Source organism: Bufo bufo, chromosome 3 (genome assembly GCF_905171765.1).
Source record: "Bufo bufo chromosome 3, aBufBuf1.1, whole genome shotgun sequence".
NCBI lineage: Eukaryota > Metazoa > Chordata > Amphibia > Anura > Bufonidae > Bufo > Bufo bufo.
In genome coordinates this window covers 680,388,760-680,416,266 of record NC_053391.1, presented here as the reverse complement: position 1 = coordinate 680,416,266, position 27,507 = coordinate 680,388,760, and the positions used below count along the sequence as shown (strand labels likewise).

The 27,507-nt window shown below is 46.3% G+C and overlaps 1 protein-coding gene across 1 annotated transcript; it reads right to left on the bottom strand.

Moving 5' to 3' along the window:
• Positions 1-27,151, bottom strand: RSF1 (remodeling and spacing factor 1). Its single transcript, XM_040426413.1, has 16 exons — positions 26,739-27,151; positions 19,358-19,449; positions 17,016-17,108; positions 15,125-15,330; positions 13,865-14,007; positions 11,176-12,995; positions 9,703-9,900; positions 8,936-9,040; positions 7,806-7,885; positions 6,385-6,439; positions 6,203-6,312; positions 5,333-5,403; positions 4,948-5,161; positions 4,644-4,864; positions 3,257-3,454; positions 1-1,476 (listed from the first exon to the last, which is right to left on the bottom strand). The coding sequence occupies exons 1-16, from the start codon at positions 26,938-26,940 to the stop codon at positions 890-892; spliced, it is 4,395 nt and encodes a 1,464-aa protein (XP_040282347.1). The 5' UTR covers positions 26,941-27,151; the 3' UTR covers positions 1-889.
• Positions 27,152-27,507: the final 356 nt, after the last annotated feature.

Genomic DNA, 27,507 nt, shown 5'->3' with positions numbered 1-27,507 from the left:
ACCAGCACATTTTTTTTTTTTTTTTTTCTTTCTATGTCTTAAAAAAATTCATTTTTTTTTTTTTCGTGGATCAACTTTAGAAACGACAGCAGCAAATTTCGAGACATGTGTTATATAAGGGCCTTCTGACACAGAAGTGGTTAAATATACATCTTGTGGTCACTGTGGAATTATCTACACTAGGTATACAAAAAAAATAAAAACTGGGGAGGGGGGGGGGGGGGGGGGGGTCACCAACCATATAGCTAAGACTCACAAAGTAACGGTAAAGTAGTTGGTAATTTTTATTATTTATAACTGCCTGTATCGTAACCTAAGTACTGAGTAATTAAATAGAATATATATCTCATATGAAAAAAGTTAAAAGCATCAAGTGCTTCTTCCCGTTCCCCTCCCGCCCCCACTCTTCTTTTTTTTTCAGTTTGGATTTTCCTCCCTAAACAAAAATAATTCTTTTTATTTTTTGGGGACATCTGGAATGCATATCACCCCCCCCCCCTCCCTTTGCCCTATTCGCCCGTTTCCCTCCAGGTACCACAAGTCGCCGTCACGTTTTTCTCTCTCTCTCTCTGTCGTTCCCAATGGTTTCAGTCAGTGAAATTACCCATGAACACAACAAATGCAATGAGAGAAAATGGTTTAAAAAAAAAAAAAAAAAAAAAATGTACAGAATTTTTTTTTCAGAAAGTTCATAAACTGGTCACTTCACAGAAAGACTGCAGAACTGGTCAAGTGTTCGCTTCTAGAAAAGGGTAAAATTTGTAGTGAAGAGGGTCGGATTTTTTTTTTTTTCCTCTTTTTTTTTTTTTAAAACCGCGTTTCGTCACTGGCCCGGCTGGTATGAGCTACGATGGAATAAATTAGCACAAAAATGGAAGAGGTGGAAATCTTATAACTGTTCACTGTTACAGACATAATCCACAAGATCAGTTACTCTCAATAGTTCATCCTCGTCCTCCTCGGCTCCCGCCGCCTCCTGGCCGCCGCCCATCCCGTTGGAAGGCTGGCTGACGGGGGCTGAAGTGTCCTTTGCGGTTTCGCTTTTTTCGCTCGGTTTCCCGATTAAAGTCTCAATCGTTTTTCCCGGGCTTTGTCCATTAGCAGAAGGTAAGTCCACCAAGCTGTAGTCCAACGGGCTCCCATCTTTTGTAACATTTTCAAAGTCATCCTCGTCGTCGCTCTCAATCCGGTAGCAAGGCTTCTTGGGGACTTCCGGGACAGCGCTGGCGGCGGGAGGCTTATCCTCTGCTGGAGGCTTGTCCTCTGCCGGCGGCTTGTCGCTGCTGCAGACTTTGGCATCGCCGCCTTCCTCTTCATCCTCGTCGTCCGTCTCGATACGGTTTAGCCGCTTTCTCACCGGCCTTTCCTCCTCCTCATCTGAGAGTTCGTCGTTTGAGCTCCTGAGGCGTTTCCTCAGCAGGTTCTTCCGCACGTTTCGGGGCTTTTCCTTGTCCGAGGCAGCAGAAGAGTCGCTTTCTGCAAGACATAACGGCACAATGGTGAAGAATCTACATGCATCATATGTCCTAGGGGGGAGAGTCACTTGTGGAGAAGGATTAACAGCACAAGGTCCATCAGCGGCTTCTAAGGCCATCAGAATACAGTCATGTATTTAGGCTACTTTCACACTAGCGGCAGCTTTCTCCGGCAGGCTGTTCCGGCGGGTGAACATCCTGCCGGATCCGTGCTGCCGCGAGTCCGATCCGGCCCCAATGACTGTAACGGGGCGGGCCAGAGGTCCGGCCGCAACACAGCGAACATGCCGAGAGGCGGCTGGAATAACACTACAACAGGTTTGCCGTGCTGCGGCCGGAACGGACTTCCGGCGGCACAGTGCACCATGGATTCCGGCAAGCTGTCCCCCTTCCCCCAGAACAGCCTGCCGGAGAACGATGCCGCTACTAGTGTGAAACTACCCTAAAAGAGGTATGGACTCACACGACACAGACATAACATTTTACAAAGCTTTGGTGCAGCCTCGTGGAATGTGCCGTTCACTTCTGGGCCCCCGGCCATAGAAAGGATTCTTTAGCGTACAAGCTCATTTGGATGAGGGCGGCCCCATTTTATTTTTTCTAAAGCTCTGTGCGCTATACAGGACCCCGAAGAAGCTCCTGCCCTCATCATAGAAAGGTATTTGCTCCTGACTGCTAGAGGTAAGGACTTGCTTTATCTGTATTAGTCATCTGCTTATTTTTCTTAAAGGGAATGTCATCAGAAAATGGCCTCAAGTTTTTTTTATTTTTTTCATTTTCGGTGATTTTTTTTTTATTTTTCCGTATTACTGCATAGCTTTAAAAAAAAATAATAATGTATATAATCCTGCAATTTTCACACCTGCCGCTAGGTCCAATAATAAGTCATGATTTCCTGTTCAAGTAACTTTTTAGTCACCATTATCACCACAGGCAAGATTACAATGACAAGTTAAGGTGGATTTAGACGAGCAGCAGATTGTCGGGAAGGAGCCGTCAGTGGGAGTGAAGAGCAGCATCTACATGCATCGATCTCCTCCACAGTATGAGGTTGAGGGATGGCGATCGCTCGTCCTCATACAGCTGCACTGTTTCTGGGCAGCAGATCTTTGTTCAGACGATCTGCTGCCCAAAAACGATTATTTAGTCACCTGCACGCACAGGATCACCTGACGAAATAGTGTTTCGTTCGTTTATCGGCGGCACATTTAGACTGGCAGATTGTCAGGAACGAGCGTTCACAGGAATGTTCCTTCCCGTCTAAATCCACCGTAACAGCTCTATATGGATAACACAGGATCCACCATTCACAATAGGGGAGATCACAGCTTATCTGCTCCCTCCTGACCTCTGCACGGGTCACTGAGCGTGCCCAGAAAACTCTCCCATAGAAGTCAGTGGGGTCCCTTCCCGTCCATTGTTTGTATTGTCCATGTGGCTCCTGGCCAGTGTGAAAATTGCAGGAATATATATATATATGATAGAACAATTCAAAAAATAAAATTAAACTTTACAAAAAATAAATAAAAAATGTTTAACATAAAATGTGAATGGTGAAACATTCCCTTTACATCTTCATTTTCTCTTCTCTTAGGAGGACATTACTGAGTTTTCCATAGTTATGGACTCAATGATTTTACCTTACACTTCCCATCCCAGAAGCGATTAATATTGTAACCTGAGGAAGCGCTGTGTGTACCGATTGCCGCGGACACTGGAGAGACAGAAGTGTAGATGGTTCTATGGCACTTTGTGCATAGCCCGGCGAGTCAGAAACCCACCATTGCTTTCTGAGCTGGAAAATTTTCTTTTAAGGACTCGTCTCATCTCTTTCCCTCGTCCGTGGCGAGCTCCTCGTTTCTGAGAACCGTCGCTCTCCGAGTCTTCCCTATAGTTGACCTGCCGCTTCTGGTTCCTCCGCGATCTCCTCCGCCGGGTGTCCAGGTAGTCATCACTGTAATCACTGCTGTTATCAGTCTCTGCAGCCAGACACAGAAGAGGTAAGTGGCTCACCTAGCCTCACATCAGAGGGCAATATTCAGCCGGCCTACTCGGATATTAACCAGGGGGATCAACACAGTTCACAACAGAGACGCAGGTGCTCTACAGTCATGTGATCCAGTAATAATTAACTTTCCGCCCACCCTCTTTATAGGAGCTAAGCTGTGATTGGGTAAGGATGTCTGTCAGAAAGCTTTATGGCCGTTTCCAATGCCAACCAGAATAGTGAGTGCAGCTCTGGAGTATAATACAGGATGTAACTCAGGATCAGTACAGGATAAGTAATGTAATGTATGTACACAGTGACTGCACCAGCAGAATAGTGAGTGCAGCTCTGGAGTATAATACAGGATGTAACTCAGGATCAGTACAGGATAAGTAATGTAATGCATGTACACAGTGACTGCACCAGCAGAATAGTGAGTGCAGCTCTGGAGTATAATACAGGATGTAACTCAGGATCAGTACAGGATAAGTAATGTAATGTATGTACACAGTGACTGCACCAGCAGAATAGTGAGTGCAGCTCTGGAGTATAATACAGGATGTAACTCAGGATCAGTACAGGATAAGTAATGTAATGGATGTACACAGTGACTGCACCAGCAGAATAGTGAGTGCAGCTCTGGAGTATAATACAGGATGTAACTCAGGATCAGTACAGGATAATTAATGTAATGTATGTACACAGTGACTGCACCAGCAGAATAGTGTACAAAAGGAGGCAACGGCAGCATCTTCAGTGAATTCTTTATTGGACGAGCTTCATAGAACTTGTGCCATAAAACCAGACAGCAACGTTTCGCCTACATAGTAGCCTTTATCAAGCCTGGCTGGTTTTATGGCACACATTCTATGAAGCTCGTCCAATAAAGAATTCACTGAAGATGCTGCCGTTGCCTCCTTTTGTACACTACTCGTCGGACCGCTGAGGATCTGCGCTCGTGGCTCGGCTGTTGCATTCCAGTGTGGTCACGAGGTCCGTGAGTGCTGCTCTACAACAGTTATTTCCACCAGCAGAATAGTGAGTGCAGCTCTGGAGTATAATACAGGATAAGTAATGGTGTTAAAAGGTGGACATGGGTTTTTAACAAGCCTTGCATTATTCTCATGGTGTAAACTGCTAATTCAGGATACAGAAAATAGCAGTAGTATAGAAAGTATTACCAGATGCCTGGCTCTCATCTTCAGAGTTATCATCATCATCATCTTCGTCATCATCCGAGTACCTCCTCCGGACACTGCGCCTCTTTATTCGCCTACTCTGCCTCATTGGTCGGCTGTAGTGCCGGCGCGGTCGGCGAGCACCAAAATCGCTGTCATTAGACTGCTGGTCTTCATCGCTGTCTTCTACGTTCTCATCAGATATGACAAATTCATCCTGAGAGCTACAAACATGGATTTTAAAAGGGGGGGGGTCCCGAGTGTCAGACACCAGGGCGGTGAGGAGGAAGGCTGAAGATGGACTCACCCTTCACTGATCCGGAACTCGTCCTCACTCTCCTCTTCATCCAGATTGCTATCACTGTCGAGGTCATTCAATCGTCGCCGCTTCTTGCGTCGTGTGACTGCCCTCTGAGGGCGCTTCCCTTCTTCCTTTTCTCCCTTTTCTCCCTCCAAGATGGTGGATATGTCTTTGCCACGGTGGCCAGTGATGTTAGCCATGTCCTTTCCTCTGCCACCGCCTTTTATAAAGAGAAACACACACAATACGTTACTGAAAGACTGAAATCAACATAAAACGTGAGCTCAGGGTCCAGAACAAGGGGGACGGGGCCGTTTCTGTATGTGACATTATTCGCATTTGTACCCCATTACTTTAGGGGCCAATACCGCCAGGACAGAAAATGACTCACTGCTTCCTCCATCTGCATCCCTGATGTCATCTTCTATCGCTTCATCGATCGCCTCATCGAATTCATCAAACCTGTGAGAGCAGAAGCCTTAATGTACGGTGATGAAAGTGCTGCAGGCAAAACATGCCAATTAAAACGGGCACCAAAAGCCACTAAGGAGGCAACCCGCAGCTTGCAGGTCATCAATATAGACATCCATCTGTAAGTCACTTCAGTACACAGAGCACTCAATGAACATTACGTCAGAAATACAAGAAAGCACAATGCCACCCCCTGGATTGGACCTAGCCATCATGTGATGTCAGGTTCACCCCCCATGGCAATATTCCTGGGTCTTACTGACGTCACCAAGGAAGCAGTTTTCCCCTTGTATTTGGGGATCCTTCAGATGCCCCAGTTAAAGGAAAACTGCAAAAAATATTCAAGAGTGAAAGGGGTTATCTAAGACAAAAAAAATGCCTCCTATATGTCCATGCCCGTCACACTGATTCTACTTACCTGGCTCCCCGCACGGCGGCATCTGCTTCTCCCTGTGAAAACCGGTGTCGGGGAGGGGGGCAGCCAATGGCAGGCGGTGACGGGGACGAGACTCCTTAGCATCACCCGCAATGCTAGGCGTGACGCTAGGGAGGACCTGGAGCGGTGCAGGGAGCCAGGTAAGTAGAATCAGTGTGAGGGGCCCGGGCATATGGGTATTTTTTAGTCTCAGATAACCCCTTTAATGTCCCCAAAATTCATTGTGACATCTATGGGGACATATGAAAATAACAGCTAAACTCATTATAGCATTTTATATAGTGGTTTACGTTAGGTGGAGTAGAATCCAAAAAGGAGGGGGTCCGGGTTCTGTGGCCGAACCAGTACTGTTACCTGTAGCTGATGAACTTCCGGGCTCTCGTCGACCTCCGCTCCAGGGGCTTAGACTTTTTCTTCTTCTTCTCCGCCGCCTTCTCTTGTACCTCCGCCAGTTCCTCTGCTTCCTGAAACATAAAGGCTATTTTCCCGACTGATCCAACATGATGCAAACACCACGATGTGAAGAGAAAACTTACTTGGGTAGGGATGATGTTCTCAATACTGATTCCGACATAAACCAAGCGCTCTTTCCTGACAAACAAGAAAATACGGAAAAAACCGAATTAGACACGCATCATATAATCAAGTGATCCAGCTGATGAGCAAGGGAATAAACATGGAGTTCTGGTAATACAGAGCAGAATATTGATCAGAGAACGGACAGAGGAGAGGGGCTGTCACAGTGTGCCGAGGACCATAAACATCTGCTCTCAACACAAGGTATATCCTGTAGAGTCGCCTCAAAATATTTCTCAAAGAGCAATTACATTGACCACAAACAGCCTATATCCCACAGGATAGGGGGTGCCTATTAGATCGGTGGCGGTCCTACCGCTGGCACTGTCACCAATCACAAGAACAGGGTCCCCATGGCCCCTGCAGCCTCCTTGAAACGAACGGAACGGCCAGTCGCACATGCGCGTGGCCGCACCATTAATTTTTATGGGCGTTCCGGAGATAGCCGAATACAGCGCTCAGCTATATCCAATATTCCCATAGAAACGACTGGAGCGGCCACGCGCATGTGCGACCCGCCCCTCCGTTCATTACAGGGCCCCCGTTCTCGTGATCGGTTGGGGTCCCAATAGTAGAATCCCCACTGATCTAATAGATATCTCCTATCCTGTGGATAGGGGATAACATGAAACAAGAGCTGCACGCTATGTGAATAGTGTCCAAAATTTTCCTTATGTTGTGCTATTCTTCTGTGGGCACAATGCTGGAAGGTTGTCGGAGGGTGCAGTGACATTTTTACATGTCACCCTCGGATGTCTTATGACACCCTACCACAGGACAATTAATAGTAATACTTAATAACTTACTGCGCCCTCTGACCCCTTTTTAACCATCTGACCTCAGAAATGGAGGCACAGCTAAACACATCCACCTTAAAGGGGTTGTGTCATTTCAGCAAATAGCATTTATCATGTAGAGAAAGTTAATACAAGCCAATTACTAATGTATTGTGATTGTCCATATTGCTTCCTTTGCTGGCTGAATTAAATTTTTTCGGCCACATTATACACTGGTCGTTTCCATGGTTACGAACACACTGCAACCCTTTAGCGGTGGCCGTGCTGGCACAGTGTAGGAGAAAGCACTGGCCTACGCCCACTCCCACAGACCCAAACATCATAGGGGGCGGCACTTTTTCCCTATAGCGTGCAAGCACGACCACCACTGTTGTATTGCAGGGTGGTTGTAACCATGGAAACGAGGAGTGTACAATGTCAATCCAGCCAGCACAGGAGGCAATATGGACAATCACAATACATTAGTAAGTGGCTTGTATTAACTTTCTTTACATGATAAATACCATTTGCTGAAGTGAGACAAATAGCATTACATAGTAACAAAGTACAATTGACAACCCCGTAACAGTAAAGGGGCGCTCTACCTTCTCTCCGCTCGCTCTTTCTTCTTTAGGACGACATCTAGACTCATTAACTGCTCCTCAAGCGTCTCGCATAGTAATTTCTGTAGCAGGAAAAGATGACATTGATAAATTGCTCCTGGGGATTGATGCAGCATTTCTCGCTACTAGGTGGCACCTAGCTTGACATGCACAAAGGACAGTGACAAAATTTCAGGCTCCGCACATGTCAAGCTGCACCCCCTGGTCCCTCAGTGCATGAAGCGCTGCTGAAGAGATCATTTCTGCCTTATATAAAGGACCCAGAGAGATCTAGTGAGTGAGGCCATTTATAGTATGTACAGTAAAGTCATAAATCTCTGGTGACTGACATTGGCTATGCTGTCTGGGAGTGCTGTGCACAGAACCTCCAGTGTACTCCTAGGAGATGCAGCTTCACTCTGCTCTCCCCCTGCCTCCTACTAGTAAGGGTACAGCTACACGGTGACGTGTCCCATCATGTAATCACTGTGAAAAGAATCGGAAATGCTGCAACAGTCGACAAAAACCCAGGCATGCAGAATTTTGTGTTGCAGGTCGCGTGCAACTTTTCATCCATTGACTATAATGGAAATTGCACGCGATTTACCTCAACTGCCAAAACACAGTTCAAAAATGCCACACGACACAGCAAGTTGCACACATTTTTTCTGCCCCGCACAATTCTCTGTATCCATTCCCGTAAGCCTGACAGGGACAAACTTATCACAAGCAGGAGGCAGGAGAGACGGGCTGAAGCTGCATCACATTCAGCCTCTGCAAAGAGTTAGTGAACAGAAATTCTGCGTGGTCCATCACTGGACGCTCAAAACAGAGCCCCCTCTGTCTGTGCAAAGCCAGGGGCATGATGGGAAAGGTAGGCTACATCAGCACGACCATTTACAGAGAGGAGCAAGGAATGAAGATGGCAGATGGTACACAAAATGGCACATCCACTAAAACAAGCAATAGCCTGCACGTTATCCACAGCTATGCCTAGTCACCTCACTGCTCATGGTTTATACATTCAACGTCAAAATCTGGGAGCTGTAACCTCTATCAAGATACAGTATGCAAATAACGCGGGACCTAAAAAGGACGTTCATGTATTTAGATGGGATAGGTCAGCTACGTACGTGTTGGCACGGTGGGCAAAACCATTCTCCATCAGGAATTATCATCAGAGGCGGCCGGAGGCAGGCTGTGTGGTACCCGCTGTCACAGGAGTCACACAGCAGAATCTGGGGAGGAAAAAGACATAAATCACAATGTGAAGAGACCCTCAGGGCATGTTCACATGGAACCAACGGCAGAAAACACGGGGCCCGAGGCCTTTTTCTTGCATGTTTGCTACTTTTCATTTTAAATACGACGCTTTTTTTTTTTCTCTGACCCTGAAGATACGGTATCTACAAAAAACTAGTAAAAACTATATTTAATAATTTTTTTAACACCAGAAAGCAAGTTAAACAAAATGCCATTGAAAGAGAACACTGCAGTCCTAATAAAAAATATATCATGTATGGCACATGATGGGAAGGGGTTAAAGAGAACAGCAGGAAGTTCACTGATAAACCAGGCACAATGCCTTGTAGGGCTAGCTCAGATGAATGCAATCATACCTGTCACTATTCTGGAGGGCAAGTAATATCAATCCATATGTAAATGAGCAGTTAAGTGCACAGAGGGCGGGGCCAAGTCACTCTGTGCATCCGTGCTCCTCCTGCTTCCTCTATCCACCCCTCCCTCCCCTTTATTGACAGGGCCGGGTTCTCGCCTAGCCCTGTACCTGGTTCAAAAGTACATTTCCTGGTGAAAAACTCCCTTCAAGAGAATATTTGTCCCCGCTACCATCCTCGTCATTTAGGACTACCTCACATGTTGCGGGATAGACGACCCTTACCAGCTCGGGGTGGTTGGGAAGGCTACATTTCTTGCACGGTTCATCATCCTCCCCTGGAGCGCCATCTTCCTTCTCTTCTGAACCCTGCTCCGAATCCTCCTCGCTATCGGACTCCTCCGTTTCCTCTTCGCTGGAGGATTTACGTTTGCGCCGAGAACGGGAGCTGGTCCAGCGGGCTCTTCGCCTTGGTCTGGATTTCTGTGTAGTCGTTATAATGATAAGTACAGCCCCACACTCGGAATAAGAACGCCATTCACAGCAGTCAAACCAAAAAAGTCTGGATAAATGAGCTACGCGTATACAGCAACTATGAGGACCTATTAGTCGCCATGGTTACAGACTACAACAGGGTGTGTAGTCTGATCAGTAACACATGGTTGGAGAATAAGTTAAAATATGTCTAACCCTTTCCGTGTTTCACTCCCTGCCTTCCAGAAGCCATAACTTTTTTATTTTTCCACTTGGGGTTGTTATTTTTTTTTTTTTGAGGGAAAAGTTGTACTTTCCAATGGCGTGATTTAATGTTGCCTATGATGTAGTGGGAAGCCGGAAAAAAAATATCAAATAGGGTGGAAATGGAAAAAAATTTTTTTTTTTTAAATTCCGCCAGTTTAATGGGTTTTGTTCCCTATGGGGTAAAACTGACCCATGACCTTCATTCTCTGGGTCAGTACCATTATAACGATACTACATAATCATGGCCGTATTCTAAACCCCTTTTAATTCAATTTTTTGGGGGATGAGAGATAAAAAAAAACTGCGAATATTCCATTTTTATCTTTTTTCCGTTATGGTGTTCACTGTATGGAATAAATACATTTATATTTTAAAAGTTCGGGCATTTTGGGACACAGCGGTGCAAATGATCTTTATTTTTTATTATTTCTTTTTATTATGGGGAAAGGAGGGTTATCTGAATTTTCATATTATTTTACACAGTACTTTCAAACATTTTTTTTTTTTCGGGGGGGGGGGGGGGGGGGGGGGGGGGGGGCTTTTCCCATACACTAATGTGATTTAATACATTAGTGTATGGGAAATTCAGGATATTACAATGCGGTAGTGCCACCTGCAGGCCTACAATGGAATATACCTGTGCTAGCCTTGGTTGTCTCGTACAGGCTCCGGCTTCTAACCAATAAGAATTGGCTTCCCCAATCTCAGCGCAGAGAAGGCGTTCAGGCCTGTGGAGTGCAGCGCTCCAGGGGAAATCCGCCACAGATGTCGTGGTCACAACTGACCATGGCATCTGAGAGGTTAAATGTCTGCTATTTGCATTATTGCCAATCGCAGACGTTAGCTGCCATCTTTAAAGAGAGGACATGCATGGCGTTAAATTAATGTAGCTCCGTAAAAAAAGCTGAATACACGAAATAGTGGAATTTTATATATATTTTTTTAAATCAAGACTAGTTGTAAATTTGTTTGCAAAATTGAACATATCCTTGAAGCAACAGCTCCTGGGTAACTTACCTTCTTTGTTTTCGGTCTAGCTTCTTTTTCAGATTTCTTCTCTTCCTCCTCCTCCTTTTCTGGTTTGGCAGGAGGAGGGGATCCTTCCTCTTCGCTCTGTTTCTTCTCAGGTTTGCGAACTTTAACTTCAGCAACCTTCACAGACGGTCGGGATATCCGAGGAGACCGCCTCAGCCTCCTTCCAATGTTTTCCTCCATCTCTGCATCCTCCACGTCTTCCACGGCCACATTTTCCACGGGCAGCTCCGGCATCCTCCTCTTGTTGGAGATCCGGATGGTCAGTTTTATGCCATCCTTCTGCCGCTCTGACGTCATCTCCTTACCCTCCGAGCCGCTGTTCTCTTGTTCTGGAATTGCTTTCAGCTTATTTTTATTTCTCGAGACCAGCGGCGGCTTCTCTGAGGTTTTCTCCTGATCCTCTTCTGCAGCCGCCTCAGGTTTCTCACCATCTGCACCTTTAGACTCTGAAGCTTCGCTCTCCTTCACAGCAGTCTTACGTTTGCTCCTCAAGGGGAATGATTTCTTCTCCTTTACTGTGTCCGAGTGCTTCTCGTCAGTTTTGGCTTTCTCCGTAGACTCGGGCTGCTCTTTGTCGGGTTTCTCTGGTTCTTTACTGGGTTTCTCCTTCTTGGCTGCAGAATTCCCGGTGGAAGATTTTTTGGATACTGGCAATTTTGCTTTTGTGGCTTTAGCTTTTCCATCTTTCACCTTTGCTTCAGGCGCTTTGCTGCCACTGTCTTCAAGCTCTTCAACTTTTTCATCTGGCACACTTTGCTCTGTCGTCTGTGACTCTTTTTTCTCATCCTTGGTCTCAGCCACAATATTAGGCTCCTTGACGGTCTCGGATTTACTTGCGTCTTTTTTGGAATCTGTCTTCTCAGCTGGCTTTTCTTTCTCAGAGTCCAGTTTCTTTTTGTCATCGTCCACTTTCGGCCCTATGCTCTTTTTCCTCGAGTCCCCTTCAGTTGATTCTAGCGTTGAGGACACTTTCAGAGAAGATCCTTGCACAGGAGGTGTACGCCGGTCGTTGCTGAGGTCTATGACACTTTTCTCCAGTCCATCTACGAGATTGGCTTTGCCGTTCTCCTTAAGTTCTTGTAAACTCTTTATAACACTTGAATTTCTCTGCTCAGATGTAACACTGTTCTCATCCTTCGTGCACTCAATAACGGATTCTCTCTGAGCACCGGTGCCGTCCTCGGCCTGGTCTACCTTTGCTTTGTGCACTTTATCACTGCTCACTTCTCCGTTGACCAGTTGCTTCCCATCAGCAGAAGTTTTCGTACCGTCCTCTAACTTCCCCTCCTCCTTCTGTAGCAGCTCTTTTGTGGGAGTTTTTGACTTGCAGATCGCCGCTTTAACCGAGCTGTCAAAGTCTTCGGTTAGCTTGAGTTCCCGTTTCTTCAATGGGATCTTCGCCTGCTGGTCATTCTTCAGTCTCTCCGTGTCCTCCAAGGGCTTTTCTGCGTGTTCTTCTGTACGCTTGACGATGACGGAAACTTCAGTGCGCTCAGGGTCTTGGGGTGAAGGGGTCTTCTCTGAGCTTCCTTTGGATTCCTTCGAGTCTTTCAGTTCCGTCTTCTCTTCCTTAATCTCCGATTTCACAGGTCTGATGTTCTCCTTGAAGGAGTCTTTTTCTTTGGCGGTTGGTTTCCCTTCTTCTGTGTCTGAGGAAAGTTCCGTTTTTATTTCACTGCTCGTTTTCAGGGGTCTTTCTCCACCGGTTTTGCAGCTGCTGACGTTCTCTGTTGAAGAGTCGCTCGTTTGCTTGTTCACCACATCCGGCTTCTCATTCATTTCAACGTCTTGTGCAGGTTTTTCTAAAGGAGAAGGAAACATCATGAAATTAAAAAGGACTGTCCGGTTTGGAAAAGCTATTTTAAAATACCTTACCAGACCCTCCGACCAAACCATCTATAAAGTGCAGAGACGCTCTCTTACTCTAGTGGACCCCAGACATCAATGCATTACACGAACAGGACGTTAATTAACCCAGTCCTGCCCTGCACCAAACATTTACAGCGCTGGCGCTAGGAAATGTTCAATGAAGGGATGGCATTGGCTCGGGAGCTGAGTGCGCAGCAATAGCAGGTATCAGCTGCAACTCCCATCCCGGCCATTTAACTCCTTAGATACCATGGTATCCAAGTGGTTACTCAAGGGAGAGTGAGGAGTCATCAAGGCCTGTAGGTCTGACATGTACAGAGCTTGTTTAAAGCTTGTCATAAATATTAGATGACTGTTAGCACAACCTGCCAATTCTGGCAGGACCAGCTGACCTTCTAATGTGTTTAAAGGGGACGTCCGGACTACCATACCTATACTCTCCACCCCAACAGCAGATACTGGGGGAAACCAGGGTTGTTTTGCTTTCAGTGGAGAGAAGCCTGACATGAGACCCTGTACAAGTGGTTTATAGTAGCCTCATTTCAGAGGGTCTGCATAAGCATCTATGACACCGCAACACTGACAGGAAGGGTGGTCATGATGACATTAGAATACACATGCTGGTAGTGTACCGGTAACAAGCACTGAGAGCCTTTTAGAGATATTTCTAGTAGTCAATATCCTAGACAGGGTGGTCCAGAAGTGACTGACGCTCAGCTGGTTCCACGTCCTATGTTGTTACAGTGAAAGCCGCTCCCCAGCGTTATGGGGAAGTTATTACTGAGACACAAATGACACATACCCCCATCCTCTTCTTTCCTAACATCTTCCTCTCCTGGATTGGAATTTTGAGATGAATTTTCTTCTGGTTCAGATTTCTTCAGTAATGCAGGGTCTATTTGTGCTTTCAGAAGTTCCAGGATCTGTGCTAAATCATTTCTGGACCTAAACAGAACCATTAACAATGCAGAATTATAGCATGCATTTTACTTCAGAGCTGCACTCACTATTCTGCTGGTGCAGTCACTGTGTACATACATTACATTACTTATCCTGTACTGATCCTGAGTTACATCCTGTATTATACTCCAGAGCTGCACTCACTATTCTGCTGGTGCAGTCACTGTGTACATACATTACATTACTTATCCTGTACTGATCCTGAGTTACATCCTGTATTATACTCCAGAGCTGCACTCACTATTCTGCTGGTGCAGTCACTGTGTACATACATTACTTATCCTGTACTGATCCTGAGTTACATCCTGTATTATACTCCAGAGCTGCACTCACTATTCTGCTGGTGCAGTCATTGTGTACATACATTACATTACTTATCCTGTACTGATCCTGAGTTACATCCTGTATTATACTCCAGAGCTGCACTCACTATTCTGCTGGTGCAGTCACTGTGTACATACATTACATTACTTATCCTGTACTGATCCTGAGTTACATCCTGTATTATACTCCAGAGCTGCACTCACTATTCTGCTGGTGCAGTCACTGTGTACATACATTACTTATCCTGTACTGATCCTGAGTTACATCCTGTATTATACTCCAGAGCTGCACTCACTATTCTGCTGGTGCAGTCATTGTGTACATACATTACATTACTTATCCTGTACTGATCCTGAGTTACATCCTGTATTATACTCCAGAGCTGCACTCACTATTCTGCTGGTGCAGTCACTGTGTACATACATTACTTATCATGTACTGATCCTGAGTTACATCCTGTATTATACTCCAGAGCTGCACTCACTATTCTGCTGGCTATTATAGGAAACAGTCAGTAAGCTTGTGGTCAGGCACGTCCATGATAGCTTAGCTGAAGCACTATAATATAGGGGGGCAGTTAGTTCTTCCTATATTTGACTACTGTACAGCACTCAGTATAGAGAAAGGTCTTGCCAAAATGAAGAACACTAGAGCAGACGGTGCCGACACTAAGCCAGCAGGGAATGCAGGGAGATTAGAGCTGTAATGCATGCACCCCCCTGAGGACTCTGCGGCTGCACTAATGCACTTGGTGCCCTGTCCCGAACACTGTACTGACCTGACTATGCACTTCCAGGTGGAGCCGTCCTGGTCGTCCTGCTCCTCGATGTACACGCGGATGTTATGGTCCTGATCCAGTTGATACCAGTACATTAAGCCGTCTTTATCGCGCCCTATGGGCTGGACACGCATGGAGTCAACGTCCTCTTCATTGATGGCATTTCTAAACTTTAGATTGTCATCAAACTGACACTCGCATAAGTGCTGAAAGGAGAGAAGGTGTGAGTAGAGCGCCACCCTCTGTCCCTGCCACGCTACAGCAGATGATCGCCATCAGAGGAACTGGTCAGCGGTGAGGCACTGCAGCACTCGCAATACTACAACACCCAGAATGCACCGGCAGTGTACGGCTGGGAGTTGTAATCTGTCAGAGCTGGAAAGCCCCAGGCTGGACACAGTTGCTCAAATCTGCCCTGAAAAGTGCCCCCCCCCAGTAGTCAGGTCCCAGCTGTAATGTCTGCGTAACAAACTTCTGCAACTATATTTATTATGTATCACTGCCTTCTGTCTTTCAAGATCTCTGCTTGCAGTCATTGACTAAAGTACCGCATGATCCTTCCTGGTCAGTGACTATTGCAAGAGCAGAGCATTCTGATACACTGTAACAAACTGTCACCTGACCAAGACAAATTCTTATTCCCTGGAAATGAACAATGAAGGTTGCCATTCACAGACAGAAAGCAGAGATAGAAGAACGCCATAAGGATATTAGAAAGTTGCTAAGACTGTTCATCTAAAAAGCAGAGTCAATTCTGACAGGACTCCTAGGAGAGACCGCGAGAGTCCTGATTACCCCGTCCACACGGCTCGACCTGTATCAGTGTGTACAGAGAGGGATGTCAATCACTGCGTGTGGGCGGAGCAACCAGGACTCTCCGCCTCTCCCAGGAGTCCTGTCTGCTGGGCTTACTCTCTCCCTGCGTCACATCCTGCTCTCAGACATCACCTGAATGCTTCTTTAACCCCTTAAACACTGGGCGCATTTTTGTTTTTTCCTCCCCAACTTCCAAGAGCCATAACTTTTTTTTAGTTTTCCGTTCACATAGCCAGATGAGGGCTTCTTCTCTTGCGGGACAAGTTGTATTTTTTTTAATGGCATCATTTAATTTACCATAGCGTGTATCGGAAAACGGAAAAAAAATAAAAATTCTTTGTGGGGGTGAAAAAAACAAAACACTATTCCACCAAGGTTTTATGGGTTTTGATATTTTGCCATTCACTGTGCGCTAAAAATGACATGACGTCCTTATTCTGCGGGTCAATACATTTATGGCGATACCAAATTTGTATAGTTTATATTATGTTTTACTGAAAAAAATAAAAACTCTCAAAAAAAAGAAGAAAAAGATTTTCTTACCATTTTTCTATATTATATTTATGGGCTACTTACAACTTTCTGATCACTTTATTTTTTTTGGGGGGGAATGGCGAATTGTGTGTCATTTTTCCCTGTTATGGCGTTCACTGTGTTGGGGAACATTTATTGTCATAGTTCAGACACGTGCATACCCATTATGTTCATTTTCATATGTAAAAAATTGGGAAAGGGGGTGATTTGAATGTCATTTTTTTTAACACACACACACACACACACACACCTACTTTTAGGGCTGGAACCTGCAATATTCTGATTGCTTGTCCCATAGACCACAATAGATTATTATTGTGGTCTATGGGATTCTGACACTCTGCCTGCCTCAGAGCTACTCTGAAATTGCTGATTGACAGGGTGCAGGGTATTGGGCCCCTGCCCATCAGATGCTGGCAGCTTATCCTGAAGCTAGGCCATCAATACGAAAATCTTGGACAACCCCTTTAAGTTCTCTATTGACGCATGTAACACTGCTAAGGACCCCCCCCCCCCACCTCAAGCCGGACGGTAGACTTACCTTCAGCATCCCCACTTTACACTCCACGCTCATCTCCTGGTACCCCTTCTTCTCCAGCTCCCAGGCCCACGTCCTGTTGTAATCCTGACAAATCTGGGGAATACAGGAGTAGCAATTACACACAGTCCTGAGCAACATTAGAAAAAACAGCGCCCCATCTGTCCACAGCTTGTACTGCAGCATGGCCGCATTCGCTTCAATGGCGCTGAGTTGCAATACCAGACACAACCTGTAGACAGGGGTGGAGCTGTCTTTGGAAGAAGGCGACCATGTTTATCTAATCCTGGACAAGACACTAGAATCTTTAGATGCTCTCAAACCAAGACAAATAAAACCCAGACATCATAAATGAGTGAATTTTCAGATCACAAGATGAAGGTTTCATAGAGTTCTCAGGGGGTTTATTACACTGTCTTATGGAATCAAAGCTTTTTAGTCCTCAATTTCAAGATCTCTGCTAGATGTCAATCAATAGAAACCTCGTCGTCTACATCCAAAGGCTGAAAACTGGTCCAGACTCCAGACCCTGTAGTTTTCTGAACTGCGCGGATACATTGTAACAAGCTGTGTGTGTTGCTGACGTCTTTACCTCACAGAAGACCATCTAGACTGGATACAAAGGTGACCCTCAGCCAGGAGAAGTATTAGGCCCCTTTCACACGGGCGAGTATTCCGCGCGGATGCGATGCGGTAGGTGAACTCATTGCACCCGCACTGAATCCCGACCCATTCATTTCTATGGGGCTGTTCAGATGAGCGGTGATTTTCACGCATCACTTGTGCGTTGCGTGAAAATCGCAGCATGCTCTATATTCTGCTTTTTTCACGCAACGCAGGCCCCATAGAAGTGAATGGGGTTGCGTGAAAATCGCAAGCATCCGCAAGCAAGTGCGGATGCGGTGCGATTTTCACGCACGGTTGCTAGGAGACGATCGGGATGGAGACCCGATCATTGTTATTTTCCCTTATAACATGGTTATAAGGGAAAATATTAGCATTCTGAACACAGAATGCAAAGTACAATAGGGCTGGAGGGGTTAAAAAAAATAAAAAAATAATTCAACTCACCTTAGTCCACTTGATCGCGCAGCCGGCATCTCCTTCTGTCTTCTTTGTTGAATAGGACCTGTGGTGAGCATTAAATACAGTTACAGGACCTTTGATGACGTCACTCCGGTCATCACATGATCTTTTACCATGGTGATGGATCATGTGATGACCGGAGTGACGTCATCAAAGGTCCTGTACCTGTAATGAATGCTCACCACAGGTCCTATTCAACAAAGGAGACAGAAGTAGATGCCGGGCCGCGATCAAGTGGACTAAGGTGAGTTAAATTATTATTTTTTATTTTTTTAACCCCTCCAGGTAATGAATTGGGACCAATTCTACTTGAGACTGTGAAACTTTGATCGCTTGTATAATCACATTAGGCTGGAATCACACCAGCGGTTTTTGGAGCTAAAGGCAGGAGTGGATTTAGAAGGAATGGAAATTATAAAGGGCTGACAGTGAGAGGCCTCTACCTCCGCCAGACTCCTTAGATGCAGCTGTTGCTACTGAGGCATCTAAGGCATTAAATGCACGGTATTGGAGATAACGCTGCTGATGGCACAGCAGGGGGCACCTGGATGCAGGAAGGGCTTAAACCCACTCCTGACCAGCACCGGCGGGTCTTTAAAGATGGCACCAGTGCGACAACAGTATCTGAGGCGGCTTTCCTGGGACGCTCAACAGGCCTGAACTGCTTCCCCGCGCTGAGATGGGAGGGGGCGTATGTTTTCTGTAATAGCCTGGGTCTCTCTGAAGGAACGCACAGACGTAGTTCCTATGAAGACCTGTAGATGGTAGGAGCCCATATAGGAACATAGCAAATCTCTCATACACCACAATGGTAATTCATGGCAGTGAAAGGAAGAAGCAGGGGCTTAAAAAAAAAAAAGTAGTAAAAAGTTATTTTTTTAAATCTATACACACACACACATTAGAGTTGCACCGGGTATCGAATTTTTGATACCCAATTGATACTATCATACACGGATCGATTCGATACCGAGATTTGCTATTTTCCGACACTAGGCTGCGCAGAGAACATGGCAGGCGCCGCTCTCAGCACGCACCATGTTCTTCTCCCTCCCCACTGTGATGCGGCCGCCGCTGCTACCAATGTATATAATTTACCCCTGAATACAAATGTAGGTGGCAGCACCCGGCCTCAATCAGAGAGCAGCGGGGCGATCCGCGGCAATTAACCCCCGTGTGAGGACCTGAGCAGCGGGATCCCCCTGGTAAGTATCTGCCTAGAAGCTGGATGGCGTTGAGGATATCATGAGGCTTCCTACCTTGACCAGGTATTTCTCCCATCTGTCAAATGTGACCGACTTTCCAATTTTCCTCATGAGCTTCAAGTGGAGTTCGACCAGCGCCCGGGACACTGCAGGGAGAGGGGGAGAGCGATCAGATACCAAATGCCAAGAGGTTTAACAGTAAAGCAGCTTAAATACAATGGGGTCCGCCTGCAGATAAGGGTAGATCAATGGGTGGCTACGAGGGCTAACCCATGTGCAGACTCCCAGTTACTAAATGGGAATTTATGCATTTCTGCCACTGATTTTTCAGACTGATTGGGGTCACTTATCAGTTTGAGGTTCATTTTTAGAGTAATATAAAATCACACGGCCCCGTTTTGTGATTTAAAACAAACAACTGCAGTATGGTGGGGGCAGGGCTATCAGCCCCAGCAGATTAGGTTTCCTGGGGTAGATTCATTCTAGGTGCACGGACCGCCGAAAGGATGCGCCTCACTCAGGGCGACGCCTGCAGCTTGTCAGACATTCAGCGTGTCCTCCAGCAGAAAAACAATGCATTGCTTAAAACGCATCTTTGACCACTAAACATGAGGAGCTGTTTTATACAGCTTGTGTCCCAGCTGCTGCAGAACCTCCCAATACACACACCTCTGAGCTGCTGCAGAACCTCCCAATACACACACACACACACCTCTGAGCTGCTGCAGAACCTCCCAATACACACACCTCTGAGCTGCTGCAGAACCTCCCAATACACACACACCTCTGAGCTGCTGCAGAACCTCCCAATACACACACACCTCTGAGCTGCTGCAGAACCTCCCAATACACACACACCTCTGAGCTGCTGCAGAACCTCCCAATACACACACACCTCTGAGCTGCTGCAGAACCTCCCAATACACACACACACCTGAGCTGCTGCAGAACCTCCCAATACACACACACACCTGAGCTGCTGCAGAACCTCCCAATACACACATATGCCTGAGCTGCTGCAGAACCTCCCAATACACACACCTCTGAGCTGCTGCAGAACCTCCCAATACACACACCTCTGAGCTGCTGCAGAACCTCCCAATACACACACCTCTGAGCTGCTGCAGAACCTCCCAATACACACACACACCTGAGCTGCTGCAGAACCTCCCAATACACACACCTCTGAGCTGCTGCAGAACCTCCCAATACACACACCTCTGAGCTGCTGCAGAACCTCCCAATACACACACCTCTGAGCTGCTGCAGAACCTCCCAATACACACACCTCTGAGCTGCTGCAGAACCTCCCAATACACACACACACCTGAGCTGCTGCAGAACCTCCCAATACACACACCTCTGAGCTGCTGCAGAACCTCCCAATACACACATACGCCTGAGCTGCTGCAGAACCTCCCAATACACACACCTCTGAGCTGCTGCAGAACCTCCCAATACACGCATACGCCTGAGCTGCTGCAGAACCTCCCAATACACATACACCTGAGCTGCTGCAGAACCTCCCAATACACACACACACACATACGCCTGAGCTGCTGCAAAACCTCCCAATACACACACATACACCTGGAGCTGCTGCAGAACCTCCCAATACACACATATGCCTGAGCTGCTGCAGAACATTTTTATTTATTTTTTTAAAGAAAACTGACATCTTAAATTAATAGATCAAAAAGAAGTCCTGCAGCAGCTGAGGTGAGTATTTTGAAGAATACTATACCCCACTATTATACAATTCCAAGTCACACCAGTCTGGAGTCAATATCATTTACTAGTGATCTGCAACCTCTGGCTCTCCGTCTGTTGCAGAACTACAACCCCCAGCGTACCCTGACAGACTGTGGCTGATAAGGGATTGTTTTGCAGAGGAAACATCTTGACATTCTTACCCAATATTCATTGCAGCATTCACATATTCTGTATAATTACTGCTAATACACATCTAGTCACAGGCTCTTATTGTAGCAACTTTTATCTAAATTGTTTCAGTTCCTAAACATTTTTAAGATGTCAGTGAATGGAACCATTCTTATTTACAACCACAGGCCAAAAAAAAATGTATCCAATTGTTTTCATGGTAAGTTTTTTTTTTTTTCTCTTAGCTTTCTATACGGCCTGACTGATACATTGCACCAAACCATCAGGACAGGGGAGAGGTTTGCGCAGCTGATGGACCAAAAATGATAAAGGATTCTCTAGACCGGGGATGTCAAACTCCTGGCCCTCCAGTTGTTGCAAGACTACAACTCCCAGCATGTCTTAATAGCTGTACGCTTGTCCAGGCACGATGGATGCTGTCGTTTTGCAACAGCCGGAGGGCCACAAGTTTGATATCCCTGGTCTAGACTCTAACTGTAACAAACCCTCAGCTGTGAACAGGATTAGGTTGTGCGCTTCAGTTTGAGGATGTAAACGTTGACGTCCCCATTCACTGATAGTAGATATCTTAAAACTAAAATTTTAACTTTTTGATGTTGCAAACCTTAAAAAACGGAAAAGCAATAAAAGCAGCGCAATTCTATGGAGGAACACGACGGTGGAAATTTGTGTGAATGTAAAGAAACTCAAACCACAAAAAGACTGTATTCTGAGAGCAGCACAAGGAGCAGATACAAAGTATCAGATGGAAGAATAAACAAATATAAAAAATAAAATAAACAGTAAATACATTATTATTAAGGATAACGTTTCACTGGTGGAGGCCGTACTGGTAACAAGTGGACTGAAACCCCCAATGTTTGCATAGACCCCCCCCCCCCCAAAGGCCAAATGACAACAAAATTGGTACCAAGGTGTTATACAGCAGCAAAAGCGGCACACAGCACTACTGCGTATAGATCAGAATTGCTTAAATTCAGAGCCCCTCCATCATTTCGTTCTCTCACAAATCCCCAAACAACTTCAGATGTTGATGAATTTCCGAGGAGCGGCCACATTGGGGTTTACTTATTTTAGGAATCCTAGATTATTGACATAAAAAGACTCCATCCCTCCTCCCACCATCTTCCCTGGAGACTTCTGGCTGGTAGCAGTTCTTCACTCCTCCTTATTTTTTACGCTGTCACTTAAAATATGGAAAGGAATACCCAAAAAAAAAAAAAAAAAAAAGCAGTGGAGGGTTAACATAGGGTTACTGTCATCTGAAAAATGGGCATTAAGCTGGCGGACTTTAGCGATGTGCTAATGTCAGCTGTACATAACTATATTAGCGCCATCTCACTGCCTGCCACCGTTATTGAGACAAACAAACTTGTATAATATGCTAATTAGCCTCTAGGTGCAGGGGGGGCGTTGCCCCTGCTCCTAGAGGCTCCGTTCTCCCACCTCTGGCCACGCCCTGCTACACTGGATTGACAGGGGCGGGCAGCCTTCACCTCCAACTGCCGGCCCTGTGCGCTGGGGAAATCTCGCGCCAGCGCAGGCGCAGTGGGGGAAGGGCGCTCGCCGGCTGCCAGCTTCCTCACTGCTGCGAATACTGAACGGCACGAGATTTCCCCAGCGCACAGGGCCGGCGGGAGGAGAGCAGCGCTGCCTGCCCCTGTCAATCAAGAGAAGAAGGGCGTGAAAAGAGGTGGGAGAACAGAGCCTCTAGGAGCAGGAACAACCCCCCTCCCCCCCCCTGCTCCTAGAGGCTAATTAGCATATTATAAAAGTTCGTTTTTCTCAATAATGGCGGCAGGCAGTGAGATGGCGCTAATATTGTTATGTACAGCTGACATTAGCACATCGCTAAGGTCCGCCAGCTTAATGCCCATTTTTCAGGTGACAGAAATCTTTAAATGCTGGGCATCAGCCAGTCAGAAATTCTCCCAGACACACGGCACAGGTTTAGCGTAAGAGTCCGGAGTGCAGGACGCCGGAGGGGTGGTGGTAGTACTGGGTGACAGAAAAGCAACTGGTTAGCGATGGAGGCAGGAGATGGGTTCTAGGAACCTGACTGGGTTGCTGATGAAGGCAGAGGCATTCCAGGTACAAGAGTTGGCTAGTGGTGGAGAAACGGGTTCTAGGTTTTCTAGGAGGAAGAAGATGGATTCTAGGTACCCAACTTTGATAGCGATGGGTACAATAAATGGGATCTAGATACCAGAACTGGATAGTGATGGTGGCAGGAACTGGGTTCTAGATATAAGACTTAGTTCTACGAGGCAGAAGGTGGGTTCTAGGTACATGATTTTCTAGTGCATAGGCACGTATCCTTGGCTAATGATGAAGGCAGGGAATGAGTTCTATATTAGTGTTGGTAAGTGGGTGAAGGCAGGACATGGGTTCTAGATACAAGACTTAGTCAGTGACAGGAGGCAGAAGAGAAGTTCTAGATATTAGACTTAGCGATGGAGGCAGGGTATGGGTTACAGGCACCACGTTGATGTATAAAGTCCACAAACTGGATGTTCTATGGAAATAAATTCCAGGATGAGACTGGTTGGTAGAAGGTTGAGACAGACACGGTTGGTTAGAAGGCAGTTGAGTGAGATGGTCTTCAGCCCATGTCTGAAAGAACATGGTAGTCAGGAGATGTGGTCACTGATGGTAACAGAAGTGGGATATATACCATTCATTTCAATAATATAATTTTGATTATTTAATCAAGAACCTATGAGATGGTTTCTAGATATTATACCCACTACTCAGTCATGGCAGGAGAAAAGTTGTTGGTATTAGGTACTTTCAGTGACAGACATGAGGCAGGTAGCAAATACAAGACACAGCAATGGTGGCAGGAGACATTTCTAGATAGGTTCTAGACCTAGGATCAAGGATAAGAGAGTTGACCGTATGATGGAGACATGCAGTATTTTCTTGGCATCAAGACACATTGATGGAGGATTAAGATTAGTTCTAAGTGAGAGAACTATAAAGCTCTAGGTAACAGACTTCATGGAAAGATGAGGTTGGGGCAGTGATGGACATATGGTTCTGGCGGGGTTCTAGATTTTAAACATCTGCAGATATGGAGAGAAGGGGAGTGAAGAAGACTACATGAAATAGGCTCTTAGGTATGAGACGCTGATGGGAGCAGCTACTAGACACCGAAGTGATAAGGGAAGTAAACAGGTACCGGAGAGATGAGGAGGGTTCTAGGATGTGGACTGTGGGAAACCATGAAATATATTGTAGTATCACATGTAATCAGTGGTAAAAGCAAGATGCACAGCAAAGATAGATGCTTTTAGAGGTAGGTTCTAAGCATGTGATGGAGTCAAGAGGTAGATCCCACGTATCATGTAGAAGTAACAATGTATAGGCTAACAATAACGAATGGTCGATGAGAGGCAGGAGTTGCATTTTTGGTACTGAACTGATGAAGGAAGTGATTGGTTCTAGTTAATGGACTTGTAGGCAGAGATTGTGTACTAGGTATCAGGCATGGTTGATGGCAAAAGGTTTTAGGTTTCAGATTAGTGATGGGAAGGAGGCAGTTCTAGTTACTGGACAGTGACAGAAGCAGGAGATAAGTTCTAGGTATCAGACAACTAAAAACCAAACAAGTGGAGTGTTATATACAGGGGTGCCCCCCACGTGTGGGGCACCCCTGTATGTATCCACGCTGGGTCCCTTGCACTTAGGCGTATACCAGTTTTATTATTTTGATCCCAGCCAAGTGATTTCTCATTATTATATTACCTTATTTGGCTGATTGTGACGCCCATATTATTCCGTGTATGCTAGCTACGACTTTGGGTTTATTACATTTAGTCTGTGGTGCTTTGTGTACCATACCCCTATTGAGGAGACTATTATATGTGATACTTATCTGGTTTCCCAGAGCCTTAGCTTTACCTTTCGATCGTACCCATCTGTGCATTACTTTGCGCAGTCTCATGGTGGTTCTTTTGATTTGACTCACCCTGTGCTTCTCCGTGTACTGTATTACATCCTGTTGTTCTCCATTTTTATATTTTATAATAAATGACATTCTTTGATATAACACTCCACTTGTTTGGTTTTTAGTTTACTCTGGATGTGGTACAAGTGGTCACTATAGCTGTCTTAGTTGACAGAGCTGCCTTTTTGTAGGATACTAGGTATCAGACAGTCATGGAGGCGGGAGATGGGTTCTAGGCATCCGCTTCAGTGATTGATTCAGGAGACTGATGTTAGGTATCAGACCTAGTGATGGAGGCAGGAGATTGGTGGTAGACATCATACTTAGTCATGGAAGTAGGAGTTGGGTTCTAGACATCAGGATTACTGATGGAGGCTTGAGAAAGGTTCAATGTATAAGTCTTACACTCATCCTAGGTTCTAGGTATCAGACTTGGCCAGTGATGGAGGCAGAGGTTGGTTCTGGGTATCAGACATGAGATGATGAGTTCTAAATATCGGGCTTGGTTGGTGATGTAAAAAATATTGTAATTAGGAATCAGACTTAGTGATGGGGAAAATGGGTTCTAGATTTCAGACTTCATTACAGAGGAAGAAGCGGTCTAGGCATCTAACTTGGTTAGTGATGGAGGCAGGAGACGAATCCTAGCTATGTTTGGGTAGCAATGAGATGGGTTCTATCAGACTTGTTCAGTAATGCAGGCAGGAGATTGGTTCTAGGTATAATGTTTGGCTGGTGATGCAGGCAGGAGATGGGTTCTAGGTATGATGTTTGGATGCTGATGCAGGAGATGAGTTATAGGTATAATGTTTGGCTGCGGATGCAGGAGATGGGTTCTAGGTATGATGTTTGGCTGAGGCTTTAGGCAGGAGATGGGTTCTAGGTATGATGTTTGGATGCTGAGTTCTAGGTATGTTTGGCTAGTGATGCAGGCAGGAGATGAGTTCTAGGTATGATGTTTGAATGCTGATGCAGATGAGTTCTAGGTATGATGTTTGGCTGAGGATTTAGACAGGAGATGGGTTCTAGGTATGATGTTTGGATGCTGAGTTCTAGGTATGATGTTTGGCTAGTGATGCAGGCAGGAGATGGGTTCTAGGTATGATGTTTGGAAGCTGATGCAGATGGGTTCTAGGTATGATGTTTGGATGCTGATGCAGATGGGTTCTAGGTATGATGTTTGGCTAGTGATGCAGGCAGGAGATGAGTTCTAGGTATGATGTTTGGATGCTGAGTTCTAGGTATGATGTTTGGCTAGTGATGCAGGCAGGAGATGAGTTCTAGGTATGATGTTTGGATGCTGAGTTCTAGGTATGATGTTTGGCTAGTGGTGCAGGCAGGAGATGGGTTCTAGGTAGGTTTGGCTGGTGATGCAGAATATGGGTTCTAGATATGATGTTTGGCTGCTGATGCAGGAGATGGGTTCTAGGTATCAGGATATGGCTGCTGGAGTGAGGATGGACACCAGACCATGTGATCATTATGGCGGCCAGCTCTATAGAGACCCAGCTCTGCACGGAGCATCCAGGACCTCTGTGCCCCCCCCAGCTCCCCGTACCCCAACATGCCCCCCTCCCCCCTCACCTGCGCCGGTCTCCTCCAGTGCCTCTTCCAGCTCCGGAAACGTTAACTCGGGCAAATCCAACAAGGCCCCGTACCGCTCCAGAAAAGAGCAAACCACTGCGAAATCCGGCCATAATCCCGCCGAGGACGCGGCAGCGGGAGCCGGGGCAGGAGCTAGGTCCTCTGGCGCCGCCGGAGCCTCCTCCGCACCAGCCTCCGCCATCTTGGAGTATGGAGGGGGTGGGGCGGAGAAAGAGGGCGGGAGCAGAGGCGAGAGAGAGAGGAGAGCACCCCTCCCCCCGCTACTAGATCGAGCTCAGCCTCCCGGGCAGCAGCGAGGACAGGCGGCTGACGGTGCACCCGCAAAACGACGAGGCGCCCGGTTCTATCACTGCTCCTCCTCCTGCCCGGAGCCCATATCCCACAATACACCGCGCCCGGGGACCCCCCTCTGGTCCCGTCCCCTTCCTCTCTATGGCCACTCCCCCTTAGCTGAGGAGAGTGCTCAACACAACAAAGGGACTTGCATTCTTTCTTTTTTTTTTTTTCTTTCAAATAAACTTTATTGCTTTTTTTCTTAACACGTCCATCCTCCTGCTATGTACGTTCATTAGAAGCTGACACCGGTCACCGCGCGCGGCCGTCAGTCTTCACGCGGCGCCGTGCAGTGAGTCTCTAGTAGTGAGCCTGTAGCGGTTCAGCTCTCACACACTGAGACGTATCCATCTCTTGTGTCACATTTTGAAGCGCGCTTCCCTCCCGCCTCCAAGCTGGTATGGCCCTGGGCGGA

Bases quoted from the DNA above. Each gene is read 5' to 3' on its own strand.
- RSF1 (XM_040426413.1), bottom strand. From the start codon at position 26,940: ATGGCGGAGGCTGGTGCGGAGGAGGCTCCGGCGGCGCCAGAGGACCTA. The intron at 12,996-13,864 runs GTATGTGTCATT...CTTCTCCTTTAG, and splicing joins TAGGAAAGAAGAGGATGGGG to AAAAACCTGCACAAGACGTT. The intron at 7,886-8,935 runs GTACGTAGCTGA...TTCCTGCTACAG, and splicing joins TTTGCCCACCGTGCCAACAC to AAATTACTATGCGAGACGCT.